This window comes from Mobula hypostoma, chromosome 27 (assembly GCF_963921235.1).
Source record: "Mobula hypostoma chromosome 27, sMobHyp1.1, whole genome shotgun sequence".
Classification (NCBI taxonomy): Eukaryota; Metazoa; Chordata; class Chondrichthyes; order Myliobatiformes; family Myliobatidae; genus Mobula; species Mobula hypostoma.
In genome coordinates, this window is record NC_086123.1 from 19,020,898 (window position 1) to 19,045,898 (window position 25,001).

General features: G+C 40.2%; 1 protein-coding gene across 1 annotated transcript in view; it reads right to left on the reverse strand.

Annotated features, from left to right (window-relative positions):
• Window positions 1–25,001, reverse strand: part of LOC134338382 (leucine-rich repeat-containing protein 43-like) — a 128,716-nt gene that overhangs the window by 42,304 nt on the left and 61,411 nt on the right. Inside the window, 6 exon segments of the mRNA XM_063034171.1 lie at window positions 2,732–3,022; window positions 5,587–5,667; window positions 8,151–8,290; window positions 9,130–9,244; window positions 14,475–14,662; window positions 18,889–19,127. Of these exon segments, the coding sequence (XP_062890241.1) occupies window positions 2,732–3,022; window positions 5,587–5,667; window positions 8,151–8,290; window positions 9,130–9,244; window positions 14,475–14,662; window positions 18,889–19,127 (1,054 nt within the window).

Genomic DNA, 25,001 nt, shown 5'->3' on the forward strand with positions numbered 1-25,001 from the left:
TCTCTCTTTCTCTTTCACTTCCTCTCTCTCTCTCTTCTGTGTGCGTCTCTAACATTTTTCCTCTCCCACGATTTTTCTCTTTCTCTCACACACCCATTTCTCTGACTCTCTCTCTCTCTCTCTCTCTCACATTCCCTCGCTCCTTCCGTTCACCTCAGTGCTAAAAGCGGGGCAATTATATTGCCAGGATGGTATGGTGTTGCAAATACAATGCAAGTTCCTAGAATAGGAGTGGCAAATCTTTTTGAGAATGTGTGCCCAGATTGGTGGTTTATCTCATTTTTCCATGGTAATTTGGAGCAGAGATTAGCATTGATTAATAGATAGATAGATAGATAGATAGATAGATAGATATACTTTATTGATCCTGAGGGAAATTGGGTTTCGTTACAGCTGCACCAACCAAGAATAGAGCATAAATATAGCAATACAAAAACCACAAACAATCAAACAACAAAAAGCAAACTATGCCAGATGGAAAATAAGTCCAGGACCAGTCTATTGGCTCAAGGTGTCTGACCCGCCATGGAAGGAGCTGCAAAGTTCGATGGCCACAGGCAGGAACGAACTCCTGTGCCGCCCAGTGTTGTATCTTGGTGGAATGTGGCCGAAGTCCAACAGCAAAAAGTTCAATATCCGGTCTACAAACAGGTTCCTTGATCGTAATATGACCCGGATTGCACCATCTGTTGTTAACCAGAACAGTAAGCACCCAACTCCTTTACGCTTACCGCTGTCAGTGCACCTTCGGTCAGCCCGAACGGTCTGGAAGCTGTCCATGGAAAAGTTTTGATCGGGTATGTCCTCGTGCAGCCCCATTCCAGTAAAACACATAACACTGCACTCCCAAAATGTTCTCTGACGCCTGGCTAGCACCGTGAACTCGCCCATTTCATTACCCACCATTAATGGATTAGCAACAATGATTATGGACATTTTCTGTGACGACATCTCACCGCTCTTGAGTTATGAAAAAAACATTGGCAGCTTCATTTGCCAGTAAAGATAATCATAGTGTAGCATTTTAACTTTAGTTGTGTTTCAAGGATTTGAAGAGCAGCCCAGCAAGCTGTGTTGCAACAAAATTATCGCATGTGCACTCTTGGGCACGCATGCCATGGGTTCGCCACCCCTATCTGAGCATCTATGGCGAGTTCCTACTTCGTGAAAGAAATATCATTAGGAATGCAGCCACATATCTGATGATCCCTGGTGAAGGAAATGGATCATACTGGATCTCAAGGTTCCTTGCTGATACTTTTCTTTGAAATATTTATTTATTTAGAGTTACAGCTCTGCAACAGACCCTTCTGGCCAGAGGAGCCAGTGCCTCCCAATTACGCCCATGTGACCAATGGGATGTTGGAGGAAACCAGGATACGCAGAGGAAACCTACATGGTCACAGCGAGAATGGACAAACATCTTAGAGTGGACAAACATCATTCGTAAGGCCAGTGATATTGTGGGGGATGGAACTGGACTCTCTGACGGTGGTGTCTGAAAAGAGGATGCTGTCCAAGTTGCATGCCATCTTGGACAATGTCTCCCATCCACTACATAATGTACTGGGTGGGCACAGGAGCACATTCAGCCAGAGACTCATTCCACCGAGATGCAACACAGAGCGTCACAGGAAGTCATTCCTGCCTGTGGCCATCAAACTTTACAACTCCTCCCTTGGAGGGTCAGACACCCTGAGCCAATAGGCTGGTCCTGGACTTATTTCCTGGCATAATTTACATATTACTATTTAACTATTTATGGTTTTATTACTATTTATTATTTATGGTGCAACTGTAACGAAAACCAATATCCCCCAGGATCAATAAAGTATGACAATGACTATGACCAGAGACTGCAACGGGAACTGAACCTGAGTCACTGGTGCATCTGTGCTGTCCAGAAATATAAAACCTAGCCATTAGTTCCACAGGCTTTAGGATAATGTGTCATGCTAATTAACTATTATAGGAATATCATGTTCAATATGTTTCCAAACTTGGAATTGATAGCAATACACACAAGATGCTGGAGGAACTCAGCAGGTCAGGCAGCATCTAGGGAAATGAATGAACAGTCGACGTTCCTCAGGACCGGAAAGGAAGGGGGAAGGTGCCAGAATAAAAAGGTGGGGAGAGGGGAAGATGGATAGCTAGAAGGTGAGAGGTGAAGCCAGGTGGATGGGAAAGGTGAAGGGCTGGAGAGGGAGGAGTCTGATAGGAGAGGAGAGTGGGACAGGGGAGAAAGGGAAGGAGGATGGACCCAGGGGCAGCTGATAAGCAGGTGAGGCCAGACCGGGGAATAGAAGAAGAGGGGAAGGAGCCGGAATTTTAAGGAAAAATCATTATTCATGCTATCAGCTTGGAGGCTACACAAACACAATATAAAGTGTTGCTCCTCCACCCTGAGGGTGGACTCATTGTTGGAACGGGAATGGAAATTAAAATATCTGGCCACCGGAAAGTTCCACTTTTGGTGGATTCACCATTGTGCCAGGATATGCTGAACTTCCAATATCTTCAATAAAGCAGATAGTGAGTGAAGTGTGTCTTGTAATGATTCTCTAGAATTTACAGGGCATAATACATGCTTAACCAAAGTGTTTCAGTTATCTAGAGAGCAGCTGTTAAGCACTTCCATTTATAAAAAGGCTACCTTTTCATGGCATTAAACATGGTTACACAATAAGTGAGCTGTTTAACTAATTCAGGTTACAGTTTTGTACATTACCTTAATATCTGGAGTTGATGGCTTTGGCTTTGGTTCATTTTCAGGAACTCCTAAATCACAAACCATCTCAAGCAAATGGTTTCCCATTAGAATGGAGTTCAGATTGACATGGCACGTCCCCAGTATTCGCTCAATGGGTGCATCGCTTTGAAATATAGAAGGCTGTTTCTTTAAATCCTTGGCATTGTCTTTACCCTTCTTGTCCTTGGCACTGTCTTTGCCCTTTTCGTCCTTGCCATTCTTGTTCTTGGCGCTGTCTTTGGTCTTGTCCTTGGCACTATTTTTACCTCCCTAATTACTCCTCAACAAATATACATTTTGCTCAGATCAACATTGGAAAACACAAAAAAGTGACAGACATCTCCTATTTAATGAATGGCCAATTTGGTATAGTATGCGCACATGTTAACTGATACCTGCCTGCCCACAATAGACATCCAAGGGTCTTTACACAGTCCAAAATATTGGTCCCCATATTTAGTTCTATAAAAGATTTTGCTAAATTCGAAATCTGCCATAATTGGATGCATCAGCAAGGGAGATGAGGCTGAGTACAGGGCTATGGTAGGAAACTTTGTCACATGGTGTGAGCAGAATTATCTGCAGCTTAATGTAAAAAAGACTAAGGAGTTGGTGGTAGACCTGAGGAGAGCTAAGGTACTGGTGAAACCTGTTTCCATCCAGGGGGTCAGTGTGGACATGGTGGAGGATTACAAATACCTGGGGATATGAATTGACAATAAACTGGACTGGTCAAAGAACACTGAGGCTGTCTACAAGAAGGGTCAGAGCCATCTCTATTTCCTGAGGATACTGAGGTCCTTTAACATCTGCCGGACGATGCCGAGGATGTTCTACGAGTCTGTGGTGGCCAGTGTGATCATGTTTGCTGTTGTGTGCTGGGGCAGCAGGCTGAGGGCAGCAGACACCAACAGAATCAACAAACTCATTCGTAAGGCCAGTGATGTTGTGGGGATGGAAGTGGACTCTCTGACGGTGGTGTCTGAAAAGAGGATGCTGTCCAAGTTGCATGTCATCTTGGACAATGACTCCCATCCACTACATAACGTACTGGTTAGGCACAGGAGTACATTCAGCCAGAGACTCATTCCACCGAGATGCAACACAGAGCGTCATAGGAAGTCATTCCTGCCTGTGGCCATCATTCACAACTCCTCCCATGGAGGATCAGACACCCTGAGCCAACAGGCTGGTCCTGGACTTATTTTCTGGCATAATTTACATATTTACATATTACTATTTAACTATTTATGGTTTTATTACTATTTAATTATTTATGGTGCAACTGTAACGAAAACCAATTTCCCTGGGATCAATAAAGTATGACTATGACTATTATAAATGGGGAACTATCTTCACCTTTCATATTTTGGATGAAAGTTAGACCGTGGCCACATGGGCTCTCTCAGGCAGATGTATATATTGAAGGGATGTATATATCTCCGAGCATATATTGAAGGGAAGCCAGGAGTGAGGTACTTCTATTGTCATGATTCAGCCAACATGACAAATGTAGATGTAAACACAAAATAATCTGCAGATGCTGGGATCAAAGCAACACTCACAACAAGCTGGAGGAACTCAGCAGGTCGGGCAGCATCGGTGGAAACCTTAAGTCGACGTTTCGGGCTGGAGCCCTTAGTCAGGACTATAGGGGGAAGGGGCAGAGGCCCTATAAAGAAGGTGGGGGGAGGGTGGGAAGGAGAAGGCTGGTAGGTTCCAGGTGAAAAACCAGCAAGGGGAAAGATAATGGGGTGGGGGAGGGGAGGCAGGGAGGGGATAGGCAGGAAAGGTGAAGAAGGAATAGGGGAAAACACAATGGGTAGTAGAAAGAGGCGGAACCAAGAGGGAGGTGATAGGCAGCTGGGGGAGGGGGCAGAGTGAAATAGGGATAGAGGAAGGGAGGGGGAGGGAATTACCGGAAGTTGGAGAATTCTATGTTCATATCAAGGGGTTGGAGACTACTTTTCAGGACTGTAGAGGGAAGGGTTGGAAACTACTTTTCAGGACTTCAGAGGGAAGGGGCAGAGGCTCCTTGGTATGAACATAGAATTCTCCAACTTCCGGTAATTCCCTCCCCCCCTTCCTCTACCCCTATTTCACTCTGCCCCCTCCCCCAGCTGCCTATCACCTCCCTCTTGGTTCCACCTCTTTCTACTTCCCATTGTGTTTTCTCCTATTCCTTCTTCACCTTTCCTGCCTATCCCCTCCCTGCCTCCCCTCCCCCACCCCATTATCTTTCCCCTTGTTGGTTTTTCACCTGGAACCTACCAGCCTTCTCCTTCCCACCCTCCCCCCACCTTCTTTATAGGGCCTCTGCCCCTTCCCTCTTCAGTCCTGACGAAGGGTTCCAGCCCGAAACGTTGACTCATTGTTTCCACCGATGCTGCCCGACCTGCTGAGTTCCTCCAGTGTGTTGTGAGTGCTGCTTTGGCAAATGTAGATGGTCTGGTCCATACCATTTGCTTTGTTTGCTTTGGCAAACCCATTTACAACAGTCAACAGAGACTGTATTTGAATAGAATGGTAGATTTCTGAAGGGCTGGTGCTCCCAGCCTTTTTTTTGATGCCCTGGGCCAACAGCAGCAAGCAAAAGGCCTGTCGACCCCAGCTTGGGAACCCCTGAGAGAGAGTGACCGGAAACAATGAGAAGCGCCACAAAGATGCAAATCTTTTCACTTTTGACATTTAACCCCAGACTGAGCTATTTACTTCAGTTTGGGTTCCTTCGACCTCAGCCGGTAGAAGAAATGAGATCTGTTAACAGGTCTCGGGGTGGGGGTGGGGGGGATCTCTAATTTATTCCGTGGTTATGTGTTTTCATTAGTTACCACCTTTGCAGACTCTTGTCCTTTCCCTTTCCCTTTTGTGGGAGCTTCCGAAGTTTCCAATGTCTCGACTGGCCACGAAAGGATCTACAGAACAAAGGAGCTTTCTCAAAATCAGATGCTAAGTGTCCAATCCAAGGAGCTAGAACAGTCGAACAGCAAACTGTACTTTGAGGATTAGCGGAAATTTAAAGGCATTTAAAGGCATCCAACAGTGGATGTTGGAACTCTGAAAGAGAAATAGAAAATGCTGAGAATATTCAAGAAGTCAGTTCTATAGAAAAAAGAACATGGAACTGTAGAGCTCAGAAACAGACCCTTCGACCCACAATGTTGGGCCGACCAGTTAAACATCAAATTTTTTAAAAACCCTAAAACTGAATCCCTCTTACTTCCACAATGTCCATATCCCTTCATCTTCCTCATATTCATGTGCCTATCTAAATGGCTCTTAAAAGCCTGTAATGTATTTGCCTCTACCGCTGTACCAGACAGCACGTTCCAGGCATTCACCTCTCTCTGAGTAAAAAAACTTACCCCTCCCATCCCCCTTTGAACCTCCCCCCAGGTCTTTCATTGGCTCTCCTCCATTATGTCCTGTTTAAGTTTAGAGAAAATAAGAAGTCGGACATTTCATACATCCTTTAAATTTGAGCAAATATGGCGATCTTTTATCCAATATTTTCATTTAATTTGATTTATTACTCTTTCAATCTTTTTATTCCAAAGTTTTAGATTTGATCAGAAAGTCTTTCTTCCTTTCATTTTTGGTCGTATCCTCAAAATGGACTGCCTAGTCCCCTTTTCTTTGTTTTGTTTTTTTATATAATGTAGTGGGGTTTTTTTTCTTTTTATTTAAAACCCAATGTCTTTTCCTTTCTCTTCATGAACTGGTAAGAGGAGAATTGTTATTTTCATTTTTTGTAAATTATGTATTTTATACTAGTTTAACAATATCTATGAGTTTGACAATGTCTATCTTAATCTTGGTTTATATTGTTACTGATATATATATTTGAACTAATTCTCCTCTTGATTGTATTTATGCTTTTTTTAAATCAATAAAAAGATTAATAAAGAAAGAAAGAACCTCCCCCCTCTCACCTTCAATGCATGCTCTCTGGTATTAGACATTTCTACCTGTCTACTCTGTCTGCGCCTCTCATAATCTTATAAACCTCTGTTAGATCTCCTCTCGGCCTCCTCAGTGCCAAAAGAAACAACCCAAGTTTATCCAGCCTCTCTTGATAGCACATGATAGCATCCTGGTAAACTTCTTCTACACCCTCTCCAAAGCCTCAACATCCTTTTGATAGTGTGGCAACCCGAATTGTATGTAATACTACAGATGTGGCCTAACCAGAGTTCTATAAAGTTGCAACATAATCCCTTGACTTTTGAACTCAACGGCTTGACCAATAAAAGCTAGCATTCCATAAGCCTTCTTATCCACTGTATCAACCTATGTTGCCACTTTCATGCAGCTATGAACTTGGACCCCAAGATCTCAATTCTCAGCAACACCATTAAGTGGGTCTTCAACCTGAAACTTTCACACTTTCTTCCTACAAATGTTGTCTGACTTGCTTAGTTTCCCAGTATTTTCTGTTTCTACAAACGTATTTAAATGTTATTTCAATTACTGCTTAATTTTATCAATGTGCACAAGTATTTTTATAACTTAAGCTAACGTCTGATCTGGAGAATGTTCTTCAGCCCCATTAAAAAAAACTATTTTGGCAAGAGCCATCTCCCCATTCTCCCCTGTTCAATATCTAATTTTTCTTCCTCCTTATCTGTATCATTCACCTCTCTCTAAAATTTATCATATCTGAATTTGGAAGACTGGCCTTGGGGTCTGGAGTTGGCACCAAAGCCCCAGCCAATGTGATGGAGCCCAGATCCCAGATTCAAATGAATTTAATGCACAAAATCCTCTGGAAACCTCTGACATGTAACTCCCAGAAGGAAAGGAATTCCTTTCTTTACCCACAAAGGACAACTCCTTTCCTCCTCAGCTGCTGTTTGACCCACAGAATTTCTCCAGGAGATTGTCACATCCCTAGTTTAACCAGCTCTGAAAACTGTCAGAATGTTTGATGTTCTGAAAGTCTCTGATGTTCATAAATAAATGTTAAAAGTAAATTTAATTCATAAGCAATACATATAATTATCAACATTTAAAACACTAAAAGTACATATTTAAAATATTTCCATTTTCTCTGTGCAGGTCTGCAAATTTTATTGAAGTCAATAATCTTGTTGATTCTGTGCCAGGTATAGACTGGTGCAGAACCCAAGAAAAGATTCTACACAGACTCTACACAGAGTCTGGAATCAGAGCCCAGACAGGAAGTAGCCCGTGGATCTCAGCCAGAAAGTTTGAAATGTGCCTTATGAAATTCACAATATCTATGCCAAATTCCATTGGCAGAGAAAGTCACAAAGAGTTTCGGCCTTAGATTACATGTGAAGAAGTTGAAATAAAATGTAAAATTGTTCTCAAAAAGTCATCATTACAGTGAGCACAGCAGCATTATAGCAACCTATGACCAGAAGCAAAAGATTACCTTTTCTTCAATGACATTTATTGTCAGACCTTTTTGGAGCAATTTCTTCAGTGCATTCAGATTAACCACATTGAAATCCTTGGTGTAGTTATACGCAATTGGATCTGCCCAGGGCTTCAGAGGTACCTTGTGAGTAAGCACTGAGGAGCAAAATCAAATTTAAAATCTCTTTAATCCTAATGGGATGGTCACGTTTCTTTACCTCACACACTTATTTTACATAGAGCTGCATGATTTAATAAGTCTTTTGTCTCTGAACACTTCTTGATGATTCCCAATGTTGACAAACTTTCGAATGCTTAATTTGTTATGTGGGAAAATGAAGAGAACCACAGTGGGTCTAATGGTAAAGTGTTTTTCCAACTTTCTCACGTTGTTTAAGGCAGTGGTTCAGCTGAACATAGACTCCGTCTGTGCTGGATCCATTATTTCACCTAGTTTCCACAGACCTTACCAAAATCTATTAACTGCTCAGTGTGGATATTTTAAGGGTAGTTTCAAACTCCTTAAGTACTTATACCGATGAGTCAGCAATGCTTCCATGAAGCAAACAGTGTTGCAGAACTCTCAGGGCCTTTTAAAACGAACCCATAAATCACCCCAGGGTTAAGTAAAATGCCTGAATCCTTCCCTGATTTTATACTTTCATTATTTTATTTAGAGATACAACACGGGACAGTCCCCTTCCAGCCCACTGAGCAGCACTGTCCGACAACCCATCAATTTAACCCTAGCCTAATCACAGGACAATTTACAATGACCAATTAACCTACTAACTGGTACGTCTTTGAACTGTGGGAGGAACCCAGAGCATCATACAAACTTTCTTACAGAGATGGCCAGAACTGAACTCCCAACTCCGAACTCCGACCCCCCCCCCACCCCATGAGCAGTGATAGTGCCCCGCTAACCACTGGGCGGCCGTGGCCCCCTGTGTTTTGAGAGTTCAGCAGCAGTAATTTAACAGAATTCATTTTACCGTCCTGAGATGGTTCCTGTGCTGTTGAGAGAGAGCCGGTGACAGGGCCAGGAATTGTGGATGTGGAAACTCTGCCAGTCTCACCAGGCATTTCACTGGAGGAATTTTCACTTTGCTTGCATGGAAAAAATAGGAAGAGGCTGGCCATTATAACCAAATGTAAAGAACAGTTATAAACTGTTACAATCACAAATACAATATTGTTTGAATGACAACTTCCCTGATTCTACTGCCCCTAGTTCCACTGCTGTCATGTTGAGTCTCTCTTCAGTGTAAACACCCACCCAACCCATGATATATCCATCTTATCTTTCTCATTTCACAATGACAAAATGTGCAAAGGGAAAATCTTTCAGTTTGTCAGCTGTATAAGTTGGATTATATACAGTATGCAACAGCTTAATCCTTATATCATCAAAGTTCAAAATAAATTTATTATCGTTTTCTTGCAGGCATTCACAGTAAATACAAGAGCTATGATGGCGCTTGACAGCGATTTCTCCGAGCTCATCTGCAGAAACAGCTTAATTTCTACCTTTAAAGTCTCCCTTTTTCCTTTTCAAGGTGGCTGGGGATCTGTCGAAGACCCTGACCTAGAGGCTACATTCAAACTTCGGTCTTTGCGGCGATGGGACCCACGCCCGAGGTTCACCGACCAGCCGTTTTTCAATATTGCGGCCTAGAAGGTGAGCATGCCTTTGGGGTGCTGAGGCTTTGCAGCCCTGGGGATGAGCCAATACTACGCCAGTGCCACCAGCTGAACCAGGAACAGCAGATCAGCTGTCAGGAGCTCTGTACTCGGATCGTGCTCGCTCTCTCTTTCTCTTGTTAGAGGGAGAGAGTTTGTTGCTGATTCTCGAGACGGAGAACTCAGGGGGAGAAAAAGTAACACGGCAGAGTTTAACATTGGAAATCAGCGAGCTGTTTGTCTTTGTTGGTCTCCCCTCTTACTGTGAAAGGGTGACACCGCTCTCCCTTTATTAGGGAGAGAGAGAGAGCCTGTGGCAAGTCGAATTGTCAGGTGAATGATTAGTTTTTGTTGTACTGCTGATCTTCAGGGCTTTGCCGTTGCTTGCTTGGTAGGTGGAGGGTGCTGATGCTTTTATTTTGCTGAAGTAATTGGGGGAGGGTCATTGCTTTGCCGCTGCTTGCCCGTGGGAGGGGGGAGTAGGGGACTTTGGGTTTCTAATTTTTTACTGTCACTCATTCTTTGGAGATTGATAGGTATCTGAGTAGCCAGGGCATCAAAGGTTATGGTGAGAAGGCGGGGCAGTGGGACTAAATAGGATAAAATGGATCAGCTCATGATAAAATGGCACAGCAGACTCGATGGGCCGAATGGCCAACTTCTGCTCCTTTCCCTTATGGTCTTATCTGTCACCACCTTTGATTTGCTCTACGAGTGCGGTGTCGTCAGCTATCTTGAATGTGACATTGGAGCTGTGCTTAGCCACACAGTCTAAGTGTAGAGTGAGTAGAGCAGGGTGGCTGAGCACACAGTTTGTGGTGCACCTGTGTTGATGCAGATTGTGGAGGAGATGTTGTTGCCAATCCGGACTGACAGGGGTCTGCAGGTGAGGAAATTGAGGATCTAATTGCACAAGGAGGTACTGAGGCTAAGGTTATTGATTGGTTTCGAGGGGATGATGGTGTTGAATGTTGAGCTGTAGTCGATAAAGAGCAGCCTGAATGTGTGCATCTTTGCTGTCCAGATGTTCCAGGGTTGAGCGAAGATCCAATGAGCTGGCAGCTGCCATGGATCCGTTCCTCTGGCAGGCAAATTGAAGCAGATCCACGTCGCTTCTCTGGCTGGACTTAATATGTTTCATCACCAGCCTTTCAAAACACTTCATCACTGTGGACGCAAGCGCTATCAGGTGATAGTCATTTAGACAGGTTATCGTGTTCTCCTTCAGCACTGGTACGATTGAAGCCTGCTTGAAGCAGGTGGGTACCTCACGCTGCCAAGGTGAGAGGTTAAAGATTTTAGTGAACTCTCCAGCCAGTTGATCAGCACAGGAATTTAGAACATCTGGGACAGATGTTTCTGTGAGTTCACCCTCCCGAAGGCTGCTTGCCCGTCGGCCTCAGAGACCAAAATCAGAGGATCCTTGGGGGCTGTGGGAGTTCGTGAAGGTTCCTCTGTGTTTTGACGGCCAAAGCGAGCATAGAAGGCATTGAGCTCATCTGGAAGCAAAGCCCTGTTGTCACCTATGTTGATCGATAAGTGGTGATAGCATTCAAGTGCCCCCCCCCCCACAACTGTTGAGCATCCTTTGTTGATTCAAGTTTAGTCTGGAATTTCCACTTCGCCCGTGAGATGGCTTTCCGGAGGTCGGATTTGAATGCCTCTGACCTGTCCCTCAGCAGTTTGCGGATCTCGTGGTTCATCCAGGGCTTCTGATTGGTTGGGAGGACCCTCAATGTCTTTTTCTGAGGACACAACTGTTTCATAAAGTCCGTGACAACCATTCGTTCAGATCCACAGATGAGTCGTTGAACACGGCCCAGTCCACTGTCCCAGCAGGGTATAGATCGGTTATGGATATGATAACTGGTCCATAGAGAGATAAAAGGCAGATGGATTTTAATCCAAACAAGTATGAAGTGTGGCACTTTTGTAAGGGGAAATTATACAGGTAATGGCAGGAACCTTAATAGCATTGGTGTACAGAACGATCTTGAGATCCCTAAAAGTAGCCACACAAGTAGACAGGATGGTAAAGAATGTACGTGGCACGCTTGCCTTCATTGGTCATGGCATGGAGTATGAGTCAGGAAGTCACATTGCCGCTGTACAAAACTTTGGTAAGGTTTCACTTGCAGTATTGCGTTAATTCTGGTAGTTCCATTACAGGAAGGACATGGAGGCTTTGGAAAGGATATAAGGGAGGTTGACTAGGATGCTGCTGGACTAGAGGGAATAAGGAGAGGCTGGACAAACTAAGGTTGTTTTCTCGGGAGTGTTGAAGGCTGAGGAGAGACATGATAGAAGTTTATAAAAGACATAGATAGGGTACAGTCAGAATCTTTTTCCTAGGGTAGAGATGTCAAATACTGGGGAAACTATATTTCTTTTCAAATATTTTTATTGTTATATTATACAAAAGAAATAACATGAGTACATTGAAGTAACAACACTTATAATGTCTCAAAAACGACATGATCTTAAGGATTGAAAAAAAATTTGTGATAACAAAAAAAACCTACTAAGCAGAAAAATGAGGGGAAAAAAAGAACCCATTAGGTGTACAACCCCGGAGCCATGCGTCTTACAAAAAGCTTCTAAAAATAAATATCAAACTGCCAGCAAGAAAAGAAAACATACCAAAAAATTTACAGTTAGATCGTGGAAAAAAATCTACCAATTAGCTCAAATGGTAATAACGAGCAAATGAGCCCCATCTTTTCTCAAAATCAAATAAAGGTTCAAAGGTTCGACTTCTAATTTTCTCCAAACTTAGACATAACATCGCTTGAGAGAACCATTGTGACAAAGTGGAAGCTGATGTATCCTTCCACTTCAACAAAATGGCCCTCCTAGCTATCAATGTGACAAATGCAATAACATGTTGGCCAGACACAGAAATACCATGAATATTTTGAGGAATTATTCCAAAAAGGCCAGTTAACTTATTAGGTTGTAGATTAATTTTAAGTGCTTTAGAAATTGTTGAAAAAAACGACTTCCAGAACTGTTTCAATATAGAACAAGACCAAAACATATGTGTCAGTGTAGCTATCTCAGTTTTACATCTATCACAATGACTATCAACATTTGAAAAGATCTTAGAAAGTCTCTCCTTCATCAAATGATAATGATGTACAATTTTAAATTGAATCAATGAATGGCTAGCACAAATTGAAGAAGAGTTAACCAACTTCAAAATCCGCATCCAATCCTCCGTCATAAAAGTCAAATTGAGTTCCTTTTCCCAATCCTGTTTAATCTTAGATAAAGGACGCTTATCCCATTGTAATAATAAATTATAAATTCTTCCAATAGAACCCTTGATCAAAGGATTCGTACTCATAATAGTATCCAACAGGTCAGCCTCCAATATGTAAGGAAAATTACTTAAATATTTTTGTAAAAAATGTCTAACTTAAAGGTATTGCTGAAAGTGTGAGTATGAAAGAGAATATTTATCAATTAATTGTCAAAAGACATCAATCTATCTTCTTTAAATAAATCCAAAAAAGAATTAATACCTTTATTTTTCCAAAGTAAAAAAATTGAATCACTCAAAGAAGGCTTAAAAAAGTAATTTTGATAAATTAAACTACAAAGTTTAAATTTTTTAAGATTAAAAAAATTGCAGAACTGGAGCCAAATTTGTAAAGACTACTTAATCATAGGATATAGGTTTAAATGAACAACTTTAGCTAATTGTAAAGGTAAAGCAGCTCCCAATGACGAGGTTAAATAAAACTGTTTTACAACTTTCATTTCCAGGTCTACCCAAATTGGCTGATCACTTATATCAACCCAATATAACCAAAAAGACATGTATTGCACATTAACAGCCCAATAATACAGTCCTAGATTAGGCAAAGCAAGACCTCCCTCCTTTTTCAATTTTTGTGACATTTACCAATTCTTGGTCTTTTATTATTCCAAATAAAAGATAAAATAATAGAATCAATCCGATCAAAAAACTTCCTAGTCAAAAAAACAGGAATATTCTGAAATAAATATAAAAATTTTGGTAAAATCATCAGTTTAACTATATGAATATGACCAACAAGTGAAAATGTAAGTGGACTCCATCTACTAAATAAATAATTCATAGAGTCTACTAAAGGAACAAAATTGGCTTTATAAAGATCCTTTTATTTTTTAGTAATTACAATACCTAAATATCTAAAAGAATCCATGACTTTAAAAGGAGTATTATCATGTATAGAGACAGAATCATTTAAAGGAAACAATTCACAGGGGAAACTATATTTAAGGTGAGAGAGGGGAGGTTTAAACTCTGAGTTTTTTTTAACAGAGTGACAGCTTGGGATGGGTTTCCTGTAGTAGTGATGGAAGTAGGTGCAACAGTCGTTTAAAAGACACTTTCACTGTAGGTAGGTAGGTACATGAACATAGAGAAAATGGAGGGAAACGGATCATGCGGAGGCAGGAGAGAACTCATTTAATTTTGACTGAGCATTTGGCACAGATGTCATAGGCTGAATGAAGCGCCTGTTCCAGTGAAACTCTGCTATGTTTTATGGACTCTGTCTATACTTCCTGCTGTATCCGTTAAGCAACCAGCATAATTAAAGACCCTAGCCATCCTCCAAATTCTCTGTTATAATGAAAAATGAAATCCAAAGGGCTGACTGCCACTCACCTTTTTATCAAGTGCTGTCTCGGTACTTACCTCAAAACCTTGTGAATCTTCAAGAAAGTCGTATGTTACAAAGTAATTCCTGGTGATAATTGGGAATTCTGGCAACTCCTCCAGGGGATCAATGGGATTGGGAATGCCCGTTACACTTCTCACACTTACTGTTGCCCGAGTAAGGTTAACAGCAAATTCTAGAGTAGGACATAAATTGGATCAAAAGGGAGAATTCAAATAGGTGAAGACTTGACTCACTTTGCTATTATATAGACAAATATAAACAGAATATTAAATGAATATTTAATACTTTACTAACTAAAGTGACAGAAGTTTTGGGGTCTGAAGGAAGTACAGGTTTCCCCCGCCATCCGAAGGTAGAGCGTTCCTATGAAACGGTTCTTAAGCCAAAATGTTGTAAAGCGAAGAAGCAATTACCATTTATTTATATGGGAAAATTTTGTGAGTGTTCGCAGACCCAAAAATAACCTACCAAATCATGCCAAATAACACATAAAACATAAAATAGCAGTAACATATAGTAAAAGCAGGAATGATATGATAAATACACAGCCTATATAAAGTAGAAATACTTTTCCACAATCATTACTGCACTGTTCTCCGTAGCGAAAATCTCGCGCAAGCGCCGTTGGCAGAAAATCTCACGCAAGTGCTGTTGGCAAAAACACAGCGCAAGTGCTCTCCAGTAACCTTTAAGCTATAAAGCTGCCAAATCATACCAAATAACATGTAAAAATACACAGCCGATTTAAAATAGAAATAATGTATGTACAGTGTGGTATCACTTACTGGAATTGGGACAGCGCCGAGCACGCTGATAATGGTGTGTTAGACTGAGTCGGAGTTTGGGTGGTGCAGTAGCCCCCACCCTCCAGGCTACCGACCGATACATTGCCACGAAGCATGCAGCGGTGCAGCGGTAGCTGGGAGGCACACAGCACATCTTTAAGAAAAAAGCCGAAATAAACATGCTAATTAATTAGGTGCCGCCCGACACGTAAATGTCGGCGCAGATCAGAGGCGATTGCCGATTGCGTCGTCTATGATCTGGGCCGACAATTACGTGTCGGGCAGCACCTAATTAATTAGCATGTTTATTTCGGCTTTTTTCTTAAAGATGTGCTGTGTGCCCCCCGGTTACCGCTGCATTCTCCGCGAATCAGTACAGTATCTGTCCGCGGCCTGGGTGTTGGGGTGGTGGGACACTGGGGTGTCATCTCGTCATCTGTTTCCATCAGGGCAGGCAGCTCATCTTCTCCTATGACTGCCTGCCTCAATGTTGAAGGTGAAGGTTTGTCGTCTGCTGTGGCTGATGTGGAAGGCTTGCTTGACTGCTGAGCCTCGCGCATTTTTCTATCATACAGTTCTTTGTAAGGACTCAAACCATCTTGCAAACATCCCCTAAACCTACGTACCCTTTCAAAATTAAAGTCGTACTTTATCATTGCAGCGAAAATCTCACATAGTTGCTTCACTTTTGCTATTGCATTCGCTTTCGATTGTTATCCTTTCCTCTTCCAATTGCATCAGCTCTTCATCTATCAGTTCTTGGTCATGGGATGCCAAAACCTCTTCAACATCATCTTCGTCAGCTTCCACAAGCCAAACTCACTTAGTCCTTACTTCATTCACCACGACCGAAGTGCTTAATTATGCCTAGTTTTATGCTAAGTGTAACACCCTTACGAGCTCTTTTAGGCTTTTCCAATACTATAGAACTCATCTTGCAAACAACTGTTCACAGGCACGTGTTTAAGCAATGCCGGCGAGAATGCAGTTCTGAATCCAGGGGAGAGCGGCTGCCTTTTATCGCGCGCTGATTTTTTTCATGCACTGAATTCTTTTCGTAACAGTGAAAATACCTTCTGAAAGCGAAAACAGGGTACTGATGTAGGTCTTTCGTAACAGTGAGGTTTTGTAAAGCGAACGTTCAAAAAGCGGGGGACACCTGTAGTAGATTGATGTTTTAATTTGGAACTTGACCTAAATATTGCCCTGATGAAACTCTTATTCAAATATAGATTGAATATTGATGTACTTCTGTAATTTATAGCCACATACAATGACAACATAATTCCTTGTCATGGGGAGAGGATGGGTAATTCCTTTGTTAATCAATTTTGGAAACTGCACAGCAGTGCTTATAATAGGCCATTTAACGTTATGTTTCCCCACTCACTTCCTTTTTGAAGTGATAACTTCATTTTGTTCAGTTTTATTTATTTTCTTTTTGCTTCCTGAGTAGGTTTGGTGTGCTATTTATCATTAGCTCAAACATGCCCAGATCTGCTTTCAATAAGCACTGTACATTTCTACATGGTCTCCTTCTTCTTCCGCCTGTCACCCCTGCTGGGACCTTGGCCGCGAACAGCAGCTCACCAGAGTCCTTTGTCCTGGACCAGTAGAAGGTTGATTGGCCCTGTGGTTTCCTCTTTCACCACTCGGCTTCACAAGTCTTCTAGGGACATGGTCTTCAGAGCTTCTGTTAGTGTTTCTGTGGCTCTGGATTTTATGGAATAAAGTTGCTAGCTCTATACTCAATCCTCCTTCCTTCACAGCTGGGCTTGGGACCATCCATGGCTGAGTTATTTCTATACAGAGCATTTCTTTGTTGGGCCTTATAGAATGTTCTCAAACTGCTTGAGAGATTCAAGGAAAAACTGTCCATTTCAAATTTCCACATTATTATTTTAACCCTCACAGATAATGAACTTCCTGAACCTGATAAAGTTGCCACTGAGAGTACTGTACGTTCGTGGTCTTCTACTGCTGTGACCCATCCACTTCAATGTTCAACATGTGCATTCAGAGGTGCTCTTCTGCACATGACTGTTGTAATGTGGTTATTTGAGTTAATGTCGCCTTTTCAGCTTGAGTCAATCTGGCCATTCTCTTCTGACCTCTTTCACTCACAGGCACTTTTGCCTACAGAACTGCCGTTGGCTGGATTTATTTTTTGTTTGTTTTAACGTACCATTCTCTGTAAGTTCTCAGGACTTCTGTGCACGAAAATTTCAGAAGGTCAGCAGTTTCCAAAATACTCAAACCACCCCGTCCGACACCAGCAATCATTCCATGGTCGAAGTCACATCTCTTCCCCATTCTGATGTTCGGTCGGAACAACAGCTGAACCTCTTGACCATGCCTGCATGCTTTTGTGCATTGAGTTGCTGCCACATGGTTGGCCGATTAGATATCTGCATTAACGAGCAGGTGTGCAGGAGTATGTAATAGAGTGGTCACTGAGTGCATTTGCCCCATTGATATAAGTTATTGAATGGCTTCCTAGTGTCATAAGATGTACTCTTGACCTCAGAATTTACCTCATTATGATCTTACACTGCATTGTTGACCTGCATTGCACTTCCTCTGTAGCTGTTGCACTTTATTCAGTGTTATACTATTGTTTTACCTTGTTCTACCTCAGTTCACTGTGATTTGATCTGTATGCAAGACAAGCTTTATATAGCTTCTCAGTACATGTAACAATAATAAACCAGTTCCAATATATTAATCACAGCACTCCAATAGTTAAGCAAAGGCTGATAGAAACAGATACTCAGATATTAATTTGATAATTTTGTTCCTCGCTATAAACATTTTTTGTTGCAATCTCTCTAGGGAACTATTTACAGACATTGGATTTCCTCATTGTGGAATTGTCTCAATGGTCATCTGGTCTTTACAATGCACAGAAATCCTCCTATGATCTTATCTTGGAGTTGGCTGTCAATTGACACCCTAAGTAACCATAATCCACCTCAGTCATTGCACTTGGGTTGAGTTGTGTCACTGCAAACATTAGATGACTCTGCCAATCTGATCTTAATCAAGCCCACTCAATGGAAATAAACTTTCATTTATACAGGAAGGCACGTTGATTGACTGATTAATTGATTGAGATTAGGCCCTTCTGGCCCCTGGAGGCCTACCGCCCAGCAACCCACAATTTAACCCTAGCCTAATCACCAGACAATTTACGATGATTCATTAATTTGCTAACTGATACATCTTTGGGCTATGGCTGGCAGCAAACATCACTGGGAGCCTTAGACTGATAAGAACAAACGAGCTTTGACAGGGTGGATTCAAGTCACAAATCCATTTTACACCCCAAGCAGTGTTATTCCTGCTTTTTTTAATTCTTGCAATATTTAAATATTTATATCAGTGGGTTAAATAGCACGAAAGTAATGCCAATGAGAAACCAAATTCATTTTATGGACTGTAAAACTTTATTTTTAAGTTAAATGCAGATCAGTAACGAATGTCAACTAGAATATTAAGTAGCACAAATATTAGCTTCAAGACAACTTGTGCAACACCGCATTGGTTAAGTTTTAGAAATAAAAGAAATTCTCAATACATGGTCAGTAAAGACTTATTGACTTGAAACACTTACCTTCATATTTTGACAAGTGCGTAAAAATATGTCTTTCATCTGTGGTTATCAACACATCATCCAGGGCAGTAAGGGTTTTCAATGTGTCAATAATATAACCCCGGTAATTGGGAAGAAAGGCCATTGGATTTCCCAGGAGGATAAGGTTCTTCAGTTTCGGCAGCATAGTAAGATGAGCCACAATATCCAGCAAATTCACAAAGTCATTAAAACTCAAGTCAAGCGATATTAGATTGGGCCTGTTTTCCAAATGATTAAAAAAAAGCACATGTCATAGAATTTAACTTAAAACTCAAGATTTAATTTTTTTCTTCTTTAAGTGTTATAGTACATGAACCCCAGGGCGCTCATGAAACTACCCTCAAAATGTCAGACAGACGAAACTTTGAATGTTATAGAAATATTTCAAACTATTCAACTAATCTTTTGCCAAAATATCCTCAGAGTAGAATCATTTATAAGGGGGCATAAAATTCCCTGTTATAGTTTATGTATAACAGTTTCCCTACTGTCATTAACTACAGATTTGGTCAATCGTTGGTAACGTCTATGTGGCATGTACTTATGTGATGTGGATAAACGGGAAAGAGTGCAGGAAAAAGTTACAAGAAAGTTGACAAGATGAGAGGGTCTAATTTATAGGCCAGGCTTGATCCTCATACCTTGAAATGTATAAGAATGAGGAGCGAACTTGCAGAAAGGTTTAGAATTCTGAGGTGCTTGGAGATGCAGGGTAGGGAGTCCAGAACCAGATGGCATAGATTTAGGGTGAGAAATATTTACAAGGGACCAGAGGAGCAACTTCTTCATGCTGAGGTTGGCGAGTATATGAACTGAGCTGCCACTGGAGGTTCTGAAGAAGAGTCAGTAGAAGTATTTAAGAAGCACTTGGGGGGAGACTTCCGGTAGCGCTCATGGAGTGAAGTCGCGTTCTTGACTCGCTCCATTACCTCTGAGTTTTTTCTCTCTATGGTCAGCTATACTTTAATTAACTATTAAGGCATCAATTTTTACAATACTTTGAATTAAACTGAATTCTCTGACAATTGGATGGAACTTAGATCTGCTATGTCTAAGAACGGGAAAGACGGCAAGGATGGTAAACCTCCGGTTAAACCGAAAGCTACGGATCTCCCTCCGACTGAATCACCGGTGACTTTGGAAGCTATATCGGAGTTAATTCAGAGGGAAATTTCAACCTCTGTTAGGGAGATGATTCGTACAGAAATTATGGGCTTTGTTAAAGACCTGATTCATATGGAAATCTCAACTAAGTTCCAGAAAATTGCCGATTTAATTGATAAGATGCAAACATGTATTGCGGAACATCAGTCGGCTATATCTGGTCTTCAAAAATCCGCGCAACAAAGTGAGCTTAAGATGGGGAAAGTCGAAGAAACAATTAATGTAATGAAGAAGAAACTTGACTTTTTGACTTTTAAAAACTCTGACTTGGAATCTAGAATGCGACGGCAGAATTTACGAATGATTGGCGTCAGGGAAGCCGTGGAAGCTAACAACCCTATGAAATATTTCTCCCAACTTTTAAAAGATGCATTCCCTACTGTATTTCCTGACCAACCACCGCTACTGGATCGTGTTCACAGAATCCCATCATACTCGTCTAGGTCAGATAGACCTAGGCATGTTATCTTACGTTTTCATTACTTTCAAGATAAGGAGAGACTGTTTCGATTCGCTCGATCTAAAGGTTTCATTGATTTTTCGGATCTTAAGTTCCGATTCGTGGAAGATTTCAGTAAACCAATCTGGGACCAACGGGTCCGTTACAGATCCGTGATGTCGGAATTCTATAAGATGGATTTAAGACCAGCGCTGCTGTACCCTGCACGTCTAAGGATTCGCATGTTAGATGGAGCTCTTCGTTTTTTTGATTCTCCATCGGATGCCCAGAGTTATCTGGATCAACTTTCATCTTCAACATCTTAATTGCCTTTTTTTAATTTTCTCCGTTGATCGGAGGCTGTGAATTGGTTGGTTTTAACTTTTCTGTGCCCTATTTGGGCAGAAAAGTTTACTTTCGATTTCTTAATATGGCTGCTAAACTTTCTTTTTAACTGCGTCATTTCTTTCTTTTCCCAGGGGATTCTGGGTGGTTACTTCCCTTTTGTCATCTTACGTATTTCCTGTGCGGCCTTAAATTTTGTAGTTTTTTTTAAATTTTATTCTGTTTTGCTTTTTATAATCATTTTATGTTAATAATCCTATTTTTTTTGTTGCTGTGTCTATTCATGAGTTTGAGGTTTATTGTGGTTTTTTTTAATATATACTTTCCGGCTTTTGTTCTGTTCTGTGTGTATTTTAATTGAGCTAACTTTTTTTTACTTATTTTTTACTGTTTTACAATTAGCTGATCCTTTTCATATTTATACCTTTTTTTTAGGGAGCGTATACCGGAAGTCATGGGGGTAGTTTTAGCGCTTGCTTCTTTCTGGCGGGTCTGCTTTAGATTTCGCCTTGGGGTCCTGGGGTGGGGGGCGGTGGGAGGGGCTTCACGTTTTAGTTTGTTTCTCTTTGGGCTATATACATTATTGAAGTATTGGTTACGTCCTTTTCCCCGGTATCTTTTGTATGTTCTGTTTCCTCTCCGGGTCTGTGGGTCGCGCCTATTGTCAATCCTCCTTGTTATGGGTTGACTTTAGGATTTATGGAGTCTATTATTAATTTTGTCTCCTGGAATACTAATGGTCTTAATCATCCTATTAAAAGGAAAAAAGTTTTTAAAGTGTTCCGGAGACTTAAAGCACAAATTTTATTTTTACAAGAGACCCATGTACGGAGGGGGGACAGACTACGTTTTTTCAAATTTTGGAAGGGACAACAATTTCATTCGAACTCCAATGCTAAGATTCGAGGCGTCTCTATCTTTATAGACTCCTCAGTTACTTTTATACAACAGGATATTATCTCTGATCCGAATGGTAGATTTTTATTGGTTAGTGGTTTATTATTTAATAAAAAAGTAGTTTTGGTTAATGTTTATGCTCCTAATATGGATTGTCCGGAATTTTATAAATCATTGTTTGATCAGTTTCCGAATTTGAACGAGTTTTCATTGATTTGGGGCGGAGATCTTAATACCTGTTTATCTCCAGCTTTGGACCGTTCGGCTCCTTTACGGACTTTACCTAATAAATCTGCAAATTTGATTAATTTTTTCCTTTCTGATTCTGGGTCGACGGACATTTGGCGTTTTCTGCATCCTCAGGAAAAAGATTTTTCCTTCTTTTCACATGTTCATCATTCCTATTCAAGAATTGATTATTTTTTCATTGATTCTCGTCTCATTTCTTCAGTGATTAAATGTGATTATGATTCTATAACCATTTCGGATCATGCTCCACTTAAGCTTTCTATTAAAATTATGGCCAATATACCAAACAATAGACAATGGCGTTTTAATTCGCTGTTGCTTCAGGACTCGGACTTTGTTAATTTTATGAATGAACAGATTGAGCTTTTTTTTACAATTAACCATACAGAAGATATTTCGGTTAACACTCTTTGGGACACTTTTAAAGCCTATATTCGGGGTCAGATTATTTCGTATTCCGTTGCTTTGAGGAAGAAACAGAAGCAGGAGGAGATGGTAATTGTGGACAAGATTAAAGAAATTGATAAGAAATATGTTATGGCTCCTTCTGAGGAGCTATACAAACAAAGAACTGAACTTCAAATGGAACACAGTTTACTACTCTCGTCCTCGATTGTAAACCAATTAAAGAAAACAAGAAGTGATTTTTATGTTCACAGTGATAAAATTGGCAAGCTGCTGGCTAATCAATTGAAATCTAATTATGTTAAATCTCAAATCAATCAGATTTATAACCAAAATGATCGATTGATATTGGATCATGTGGGGATTAATCAAACCTTTTGTGATTTTTATTCTTCTTTATACCAATCAGAGTCTCCTCGAGATTCTAAATATATGAATGATTTTTTAGATAAGTTAGACTTCCCTCTGATTTCACAGGATATGTCTTCTTTATTAGATACTTCCATTACAATGGATGAGATTAAGAATGTTATTTTTTCTATGAATCTGGGGAAAGCTCCTGGCCCTGATGGGTTTACCGTTGAATTTTATAAATGTTTTGCTTCTTTATTGATTCCTTGGCTCTATAAGGTTTTTGAGGCTTCTTTGAAACTTGGTAAACTTCCGGAATCTTTTAATAGAGCATCAATTTCTTTAATACTAAAGAAGGATAAAGACCCTGCTCAATGTGCATCTTATAGACCAATATCTTTATTAAATGTTGATTCTAAAGTTTTTTCTAAGTTATTAGCAAATAGACTAGAAAAAGTACTTCCTTCTATTATTTCGGAAGACCAAACGGGTTTTATTAAAGGTCGTTACTCTTTTTATAATATTCGTACATTGTTAAATATCGTTTATACTCCCTCACAAAATGTTCCTGAGTGTGTTATTTCTTTAGATGCCGAGAAAGCTTTTGATAGAGTAGAATGGCCTTATTTATTTAAGGTGCTTGAAATGTTTAATTTTAGCTTGAAATTTATATCCTGGATTAAACTGTTATATTATTCCCCTGTAGCCTCGGTTCGTACTAACTCCTTAAACTCACCTTTTTTTCCTCTCTTTCGTGGTACTCGACAAGGCTGTCCTCTTAGTCCCCTATTATTTGATATTGCATTAGAACCTCTTGCAATTGCTATTCGAGAATCTTTAAATATTACTGGGATAACTCGGGGATTAAAGTCCCATAAATTATCACTCTATGCTGATGATTTACTTTTATATATTTCTAATCCTGAGAGATCCATTCCTGCTGTTTTAGAGTTATTAGCACAATTTGGTCTTTTCTCAGGTTATAAATTAAATCTTAGTAAGAGTGAACTTTTTCCGATTAATAAACATCTTCCCTTATATTATAAATTTCCATTTAAATTGATTAATAATTACTTTTCATATCTTGGGATTAAAATTACTTGTAAACATAAAGATTTATTTAAGACTAACTTTTTACCATTAATAGACCATATTACTCAACTTTCATCTAAATGGTTTCCCTTATATTTAACTTTGATTGGTCGTATTAATGCAGTTAAGATGTTTTTTTTGCCAAAATTTTTATATGTGTTTCAGGCATTACCAATTTTCGTTCCTAAATCTTTTTTTGATAAAGTTGACTCTAAAATTTCTTCATTTATTTGGCAGAACAAGAATCCGAGACTGGGTAAAATACATTTACAGAAAGCTAAGAGAGATGGAGGTTTAGCATTACCTAACTTTAGATTTTATTATTGGGCTATTAATATTCGACATATGAAATTTTGGTTACTTGATCGGGACATACTATTTATTCCTAAATGGGTAGCATTGGAATTACAATCTGTTCAGGGTTATACACTTGGTTCTATTTTAGGTTCCTCTCTTCCTTTTGATTCGAAACGTCTTAAGCAGGTCTCTAACCCGATAGTTAAATATGCTTTGCGCATTTGGTTTCAATTCAGAAAATTTTTTGATCTTAATCAATTCGGGTTAGCGATTCCTATTTTAGGTAACATATTTTTTCCTCCCTCTTTTACGGATCGCGCTTTTCAAACTTGGAAGACTAAGGGTATTTTACGGTTTTTGGATTTATTTTTAGATGGTTCCCTTATGTCTTTTGAACAATTATCTAACAAATATAACTTATCAAGAATACATTTTTTTAGATATTTACAAGTTAGAAATTTCCTAAGTACTATACTTACTTCCTTTCCAATGCTTCCTCCTATATATATTTTAGATTCGATAATTAACCTTAATCCATGTCAGAAAGGTGCATCGGCTATGATTTATAATATTATTATGAAACTTAGGAAAGCTCCATTTGATAAGATTAGGGTAGATTGGGAACAGGAATTGGGGCTTACCATTTCTGTGGATGATTGGGGGCAGATTTTACAATTAGTTAATACTTCCTCTATTTGTGCTAAACATTCCCTAATTCAATTTAAAGTGGTTCATAGAGCACATATGTCCAAAGATAAGTTAGCGCGTTTTTACTCGCATATTAATCCTTTCTGTGATAGATGTTCGGGGCAGATAGCCTCTTTAACTCATATGTTTTGGTCTTGCCCTACTT